Source organism: Etheostoma spectabile, chromosome 8 (assembly GCF_008692095.1).
Source record: "Etheostoma spectabile isolate EspeVRDwgs_2016 chromosome 8, UIUC_Espe_1.0, whole genome shotgun sequence".
NCBI lineage: Eukaryota > Metazoa > Chordata > Actinopteri > Perciformes > Percidae > Etheostoma > Etheostoma spectabile.
This window is the reverse complement of record NC_045740.1, coordinates 17,155,922-17,164,058: the sequence shown is the minus strand read 5'-3', so window position 1 is coordinate 17,164,058 and position 8,137 is coordinate 17,155,922. Positions and strand designations below refer to the sequence as shown.

At 41.1% G+C, this 8,137-nt stretch overlaps 1 protein-coding gene across 1 annotated transcript in view; it reads left to right on the top strand.

Annotated features, from left to right (window-relative positions):
• Positions 1-8,137, top strand: part of cttnbp2 (cortactin binding protein 2) — a 96,255-nt gene that overhangs the window by 70,400 nt on the left and 17,718 nt on the right. Inside the window, exons 9-11 of the mRNA XM_032522888.1 lie at positions 1,343-1,460; positions 1,991-2,281; positions 6,536-6,631. Of these exons, the coding sequence (XP_032378779.1) occupies positions 1,343-1,460; positions 1,991-2,281; positions 6,536-6,631 (505 nt within the window). The remainder of the gene's footprint in view (positions 1-1,342; positions 1,461-1,990; positions 2,282-6,535; positions 6,632-8,137) is intronic.

Genomic DNA, 8,137 nt, shown 5'->3' with positions numbered 1-8,137 from the left:
CAAGCAGACAAACTGACCAACACATATATAATAATAGACTGATACTTGGCGCCTGTGTACCAATATAGTATTGCCACTAAAAATGTTATCGCGCAACTATGCTGTACCAATTTTTCCCCCCACCCCTAGTTGTAACCACAGATTTATACTGTGGAAAGCTATAAGGCTTTTCATTGTCTTTTACCTTATTTATTTGGTTTCATTTACTGTGTGGTTTAAAGTCCAATAATCCTGCTGTACCTATCAAAAGACCGGCAGAATATTGGCCTTACATTTATCAGATGGACATGAACTCAACTTGTCCCACTGAGGAAGCATGGGAGGGATCCAAGGAAATCATCCAAGGAGAGATGAAACGAGGAGATGTGTTTTTAGAGCAATGAGACGTCCTTTCCTCTGAAGCGTCGCGTGAATTTGTCAGCTGTCAGGGCGGAGTTAGCAACGACTTTCAGCTGCACAGCTTCCCAGAAGGCTGCTCTCATCTACCCTCGTTCATAGTTCCTCAGAGATTGCTCATTGCTCCTCAGGGCAGGAATAAGAGCTTTCCGGTTCAACCAAGAAGCAGGGAGATATCAAATAAGAGACTTGCAAAGCAGCCATAGGCTGTATAATTAAAGCCAAAACATCTGGATTGCCCCCTGGTGGCTAGATGCAGTACAGGTCATAAATCCCGCCCCCTCTATGTGAGCGGAAGGAACACGGACCAAAAAAAAAATCAAAGTACACGTCAAATACATTTTTAGGTAGAGTTTAAGTATTTGTTGTGGAGATGCGTTTATCATCATCAAGCATGTTTATAGATGATCTAGACTCTAGGGTGTAAACCGGCATTGCTCGCTAAAATGTGAGCAATATCTTAATAAAGCGTCTCAGGGCAGTGCGTCTTCTGTCCCCCTGTGGCCAAAAAACACTTCAGCAGCTTTAATCTCAATGTTGCCATATTTAGTCAAGTTCCTGCGTTCACTACTGATCTGCTGCTATTCTGAAGTCTATAATATAGTGTCCAAACGTCTCCACTATTCGGTGTATTTATGACTCCAACGTGGCAGGATAATGGGACCGCTGACCTTGCTGGCTGAAACGTCCCAATCAACTTAAATGAAGGGAGGAGAGACCAGACTAAACTACACCGAGTGTCTGACTTGAATATAAATGAAGAACGCCGCTCATTCATCCATGCTTTCATCTTGGCTCACAAAGTAACCGGTCCCTCTGATTTGTGATCATTGTCTGTCTGTCTGTCTGTCTGTCTGTCTGTCTGTCTGTCTGTCTGTCTGTCTGTCTGTCTGTCTGTCTGTCTGTCTGTGTGTCTATCTGTCTGTCTATCTGTCTGTCTGTGTAGGAGTGTCTGGAGGTGCTCTGCAGCCACAGTGAACAGGACATTGAGCGGAGGGATAAGTGCAATCGCACTATTCATGACGTTGCAACTGATGACTGCAAAGATCTACTTGAAAACCTCCGTGAGTGTGTGTGTGCGTGCGTGTTTGCGTGCACGTGCACATGGATGTTACACCTTAAAAGCAAAGTAGAGCTGCAAAGATCTATCAATCAATTAGTTGTCAACTAATTGAAGGCAACTAATTGAAGTCAACTTCAATATTAAAATACAATATAAAATGTTTTGTAATGTTAGCTGTGGTAATTTATTTTGCTCTTTATACTTTATCCTCAACTTCATAATTCATTACGTAAAGATATGTTGACAAACAGAAAAGGAGCAGGTGATATATACTTGTATAGGGCTGGAAAACAATATGACAATCTTGTATTTTCTTATCATTCATTCAAACATCTAAACATTGAATATTGTGCAGTACTGTAACACAATGTGGCGTTTCATTGGAATTTAATAAATGATACTATTTAGTTATGTGCACTATTTAACATGTCCATGTTCAACTTGAATGGCCACAGACCAAGTTTACCATTAAATCCCTGTACATACTGTGACATTATTTCCTCTGTTCCCTGTCCCTCTGCTCTCCTCCAGACTTGTACCGGGTCCTGGTGCGTCTCCATTGTTCAGGTGGAGGCGGGGCGGGGTCCATGTGTCCTGTGGAGGCCCTGGAGGAGGAGGCGAAGGGTGTCACCAGCAGCCAGTTGGTGCTGGGCAGAGTGTCGGTCGACCGCTCCATGCGTTGGTCTCAGCTGGGCTCCACCCTCAGCAACACCTTCGCCTCCTACCTCCAGACCGTCTGTGGGGAATCGCAGACGGCCAGGGAGGAGGCGCAACGCCCCCCGCTAGGCCTCAGTCCCGCCAGTATCGCCTCCATCCTTATAGGTGTGTTCTTTTATCCCTGCCGTCTTAATTAAACTCCTTTCCTTCTTGTCATGATCATCCACTTCATACCTGCCCTTCTCCTTTTTTTGCTTCTTTCCATACTTTCTTAATTTTTCATCACTCTGTCACTCATCAGCCTTCTTTCTCACGCATCCTTCCTTCTTTACATCATCCCTTATCTTTCTTTTCCTTCTACCTTTCTTCCATCTTTTATGTTTGCCCTCCCTTAAACAGTACTCGTATTCTCGACCTGATAGTCTTTCCTGCCTTCTTTCTTTCATCCTTGTCCAACTTGGTGATTTCATTTGTTCCACTCTCTCGCGCCACGCAGTTCAAAGTACGTATACAGCTACGGTAGCCTTCACACTTCAAAGATCTGGTCTTTTTCTCTTTTCAATATCCTTTTTCTGAGCAAAGAAAAAGACTCCTGTTCCTGAAATTTTGATTTTGAATATGTGTGGCCCTCCATATTTCTTTCTTCAAACTTGCCGGGGCCAGGAAGCGACAATACCCATCAGCAGCATTAGCAGCCTCTTTGAGTTTATCATGTGACAGCGAAAACGTGAAAGTCGGAGCAGTACGTCCTGTATGTCCCTTACCGGCTAACGTATTTCAAGATGGTGCATGAATATAGAGCGTCTACCCCAGTTCATGAAGATTTTGAGCCAATGGGAATACTTGGAATTGATAGTGGTGGTCAATATTCATGAAAAATGACAAGTTTGTGAACGGTTTTGATAATGAACAACTAAACCTGTTACACAGGGGAGCTTTAAAGCGAAACCTTTGGGAAATATGAGTTTCTTAGACTGTTTGCTTTTATTTAACATCATAGACTTATTTGTGTTTTAACTGCGAAGCCTCTGCAGTTTAACTTAAAGCTGTATGTTCGGCTGGAACGAGATGTCAGACGAGATGGCCGGAGCGTCACTCACTCTGCTTTTCTTTTCTTTTTGAATTGATGAATAATTAATGCATTGGAACATGTGGAGAGTGCACGTGTTGCTTCTGTGTTTCTAGCGATCAGATGTCCTCAGTGTGTGGATGATTCTGCTCTCTTACTAAAGGCTGGTTTAGGGTTGCGTGGGTGGGTGAGTGGGTGGGTGGTTAGGGGTGTGTGTATTTTTTGGCCGTGCAGGTCTTTCTGAGTCCCAGACTGATAAAAAAGGAAATCGATGTCCTTGGCCTCAAACAGCGAGGACTACAACTCTCTCTCTCTCACTGTCTGCTGTTTGTCTGTTGTTACACATCTGGATCAAATGTTTACTGTCTCTCACACTGTGACCGTCTTTCTCCACACAACATGGGAATAGACTGATTTTGGTGGATGACGATGAAAGAAAGCACGAGGAGTGGAGGGATGCATAATGGATGAGATGGGTGGAGAGAGAGGAGGAATATGCCAATTTAGGAGAACATGTCTCTCTTCTGTGTCAACGTGGATCAAACTGCAGACATCCAGACACTCTTTGGTCTCTGCCTTTGTGTCTGCATGCGTGTCTCATTTGCTTCGACATGTCTGCATATATTTCCACCAGTATCTGTCTGTCTGTGCTCATTTGCACCGCAAAACTGCACACAACACACAAACATTTTGGCTTCAGAAAAGAAGATTTAGAACAACGTGATTGGTTATCGTTCATTTACCATTTATTGGGTTAAAATTTGCAACTAATCATTATTTTTGATTTCCGGTCATATTGAGCAGCCCTGTGTTCGTTCGTTCGTTCTACAGTTATATCAAGTTTTTATTTCTTTATTTATTTTTTAGCTAAAAAATTAGATTTTGAGAAATTAAAATGTGTCTGCAGTATTAAAAAAGGCAAACAGACAGCTGACGTCAAATATCTGGTCAGATTTATAATCTTTTATCAGATAGTTTCTGATTTAAACCCCCGGCAAAGAACGCTTGTTGAAGGATTTTGATTTGAGTGTGCCATTGGCCAATCCAGCAAAAATTCCCAAACTTCCCTGTAAAGATGCAATGATTAGTCGATAAATCATGTGTCAATTGGCTAACTATTCTTATCAATAAATCATTTAAGACGTTGTATCGTTTTAAGGTTTCAGTCAGTCGTTTTAAGGTTTCAGTCAGCTGCATGGAAAGCATAATGGAGCTTAACTCGAACACCGAGTCCGAGCCAAATGAGCAACTTGTGCCCAAAAAACCCAGCGTATCCGTCGTCTGGAAACATGTTGGCTCCAGAAAAGAGGATTTAGAACAACATGATTAGTTATCCTTTATTTATCGTTATCGAGGTCAAATGTGCACTTAATCGTGATTTTAGATTTTTTTTGTGTGCCCTATTTCCAGATGTATAATTGGGAGACTTTGCTGCTTTTCACTGTCCTGCCTTATAGTAAAATTATTCGCTTTGGATTTGTTGGTCTGACAGAACAAGACATTTGATGACTCAATGTGGATATACTCTAGATCAAAGAGAAAGTTATCGGCAGATTAATTAATAATTAAAAAATAATTGTTATTTGCAACTAATTTATACATAGTTGGTTCCAATGGGAATACAACCAGCAACCTCTGGCGGCATTAGTGCCAATCTGTGCACTCTGAGCTGCAATGGTAGCCTTTTGACACTTCCCTGTTAATGTATTTGCTGCTTCTATGTTGCGTTTGCTCGGCAGTTACAGAACAGCAGGATTAGTTCCTTTGGGGAAGTTCTATGTGAAGTTTAAAGTTCATTTTTCAAGTTGGAGGTTTAATTGGTAAGAATAACCTCAAACCTGTTTAACAGTTTCTCTTGGGGACAAAATGAATGTGCAGCAATAGTTTGGGAAGTTTTCAGTACAAATGGAGACGTCTGCAAAAGCTATACTGTATGTCACCTCCGGGGAATTAAACCCTCGCTTGTGGAGGTTTTATGAGTTTACAGTGGAGTGGGGAGCTCCCCCCCCCCTTAAAGCTGCTGTTTGGATTCATCTTTCACATAGCCTCTGGCTGAATCATTAACCCCTCTGTGGATTTATTTCCTCAATGTTGCTGTCCACAGAATAATGTTGGAAAAGCATAAAGGTCTGCAGTATCTGGTGACATATTCATTGTAAAGTTCTACAGTATCTGGTGACATATTCATTGTAAAGTTCTACAGTATCTGGTGACATATTCATTGTAAAGTTCTACAGTATCTGGTGACATATTCATTGTAATATATTAACTTTTACAATTGTACATTGTGTGTCTGAGTCAAACAAATACTGGACTTTTACCTTGTAGACCCGAGTTTGAGTTACAATTGAAAATAAAAGTATTTTATTTATTATTTATAAGTTATTTATTTTACTTCACGGAAAAAGCAGCAGAACTACGACACATTCTGCATCGCATGCAGTGACACAAGTCCAGTTTAACCCAAACCGCAATTATTTTCTAAATTTAACTAAGTAGCTTTGGTGCCGAAACAGAACTTAATTGCGACCACTCAACAACTTTAACATGTTTAAAACTGCTACCGTTACATTCTGTGGTTATAAAACGCTTCTGTGGGTCGTTTTTAGAGTGTAGAAATAAAAAACCTATATCGTTATCTAGTTGGGAGGAAACAATCTCTGCAAACATGAATATGTGACAGGTGTGTCCCAGGGACACATACTCTGATTACAAATGGCAAAAGAACTATATAGAGAGATAGATCTATAGATATCTATATATAGATATCTATATATAAATATCTATAGATTGTGGGAGAGAGATATCTATCCCAAAAGACGTGCTCCTCTCTGCAGAAGAAGCATTTTACATTTTAATTGTTAAAACTCATCATCATGCATCATGTTACCTTTCCTAATGTGATGTGTGTTTACTCTAATTAGATCCTTTAAAAATTAAAATAAATAAAAAAGCAGTCCCACTTCCAGTCCTGCTTCATATATTAGAGAAGAATATTCAGTGTATTAATGTTCCATCCAAAAAAAAGTACATTCTGTGCTTTAGGAATAATGCGGGCGTGGCAGAAAAATGCCTTTATGCCACGTTATATATATATATATATATATATATATATATATATATATATATATATATATATATATATATATATATATATATATATATATATATATATATATATATATATATATATATATACACTATTTTGTGTTCTTGTTGGTCAACAGCCTTCTTCATAGTATTTGTCATTGTGTGTTCACTCATTTACACTTTGTACAACAAGTGTGTGCACAGTTTGTGTGATTTTGTCTAACTATCCTAACGCAGCTCTGCTTGATCTTCTCTTCCAGGCGACACTGAGTGGTTGCCTGATCAGGAGCTGCCTTTATCCCCCTGGGACCTGGTCCGAAAGCCTCTCAGCCAGTGCATCACCATCCGCCTCAAAGGTACAAACCTGGCAACCAGAGTCTGTGTTCATTCAGCAGCTCTGAGCCAAAACCAGAATCAGAGCTACCATTACTGATAACAAATGGCATTTGGTGGATGAAAGGGCCTTACAAATCAGTTTGGATGCATTTGCAGTGTGGGCAGCGATGTGCCGGGATCTGCCCGCTGACTCACGCTGCATGAGGGAACGTTTAAGCCAGAACATTTTACAGGAAGAAGCATTTTTGACTTAATGAATTATCGCCCTAAATTAAAAGTAACAAATGATTGTACTTAATCAAAAGGATGATTTTGATTGTCTGACAAGAACATAGAGGAGATCTGTCAGGTTCCACATTTCTTAAGCTACAATCCACACAAAGACATACTTGATTTTGTTCTTTAACAAAGCTGACAAAATAGATCCATGGTCCAGATGAAGCACATGCAAAACACACCATTTTCTCACCATTTACTCTTCTACTTGAAAGACATAATGAGGCGTGGATGTGTTGACCCCTTTTGGGCCTTTTCGTGGCCATGCAGTCTAGGGCACACCCGGGGAAGATGGGTAGGATTGAGACGAAATGACAGTCAACCACAAGTTTGTCAAATGAGACACCTGAGCCCTGACGTCTCTCCATTCTGAGTTGGGTTTTCACATGCCAGATTCACTGTTATTACGCTGATCTAGTTTTTATTTTTATTTTTTACCAGCCTGCTGGAAAATAACATAGGTCATGCCAGCTGCTGGAGGCTTCCAGCACTTTTTAACTCTACTGTTAATCTTTAAGAATGATCACAGACAGTATTGATCTGTAATAGGACATATGATACGAGGCTGTTCAGTAATATTGGTTCTGCAATGTTGAAGAAATCTGAAGGAACACCTGTTTAGCTCTCCTCTGGCCCGCCTACATCAGATACAGCCTTGTGATTGGTGCAGCACGAATACAAGTGCATAGTTGATGAGCAGCACTACTCTGGGTTTCCAAGGTAGAAGAAAGCCATAAAAGACCTAACTATTAAAGACCTAGCTGGAACCGAACCAGGTCTGAACATGCTGTAGAATCAGACGCCACTGTTAATGATGATAGAGGAGTCCCAGCAGCTGCACCGAGCAGCAGACCGCCTCGCTCTACAGATGTTAGAATAACGTTTCTTTCTGCCTTCTGTTGCCGATGCTGCTTCTGTAGCTGCCTCTGTGCCTCCAATTGCTTTACGCAGTGGATTTCTTGTCTCAGTGAGTCAGGAAACAAAAGACTAAACAATTGTCTGGCGCCATGGAAATCCGAGTGAGCAGCAGCCTAAACTCTCCTTCTCTCTCCACCGCTTCTCCTCACTCGCTCATCGATCCACTTTCTCTTTTTTCTGCCTCTGTCTGCGTCTTTCTCCTTCTCCGCCTTCATCTCTGTTGTTCTTATTTCCTTTTTTACGTCTGAACGTCATTCTGAACGTTCTTTCAGAAGACGTCTCATTAAGTGAAGAGGGGGCGGGGGGAGGGGGGGGGTTGACCTGTCGGTCTG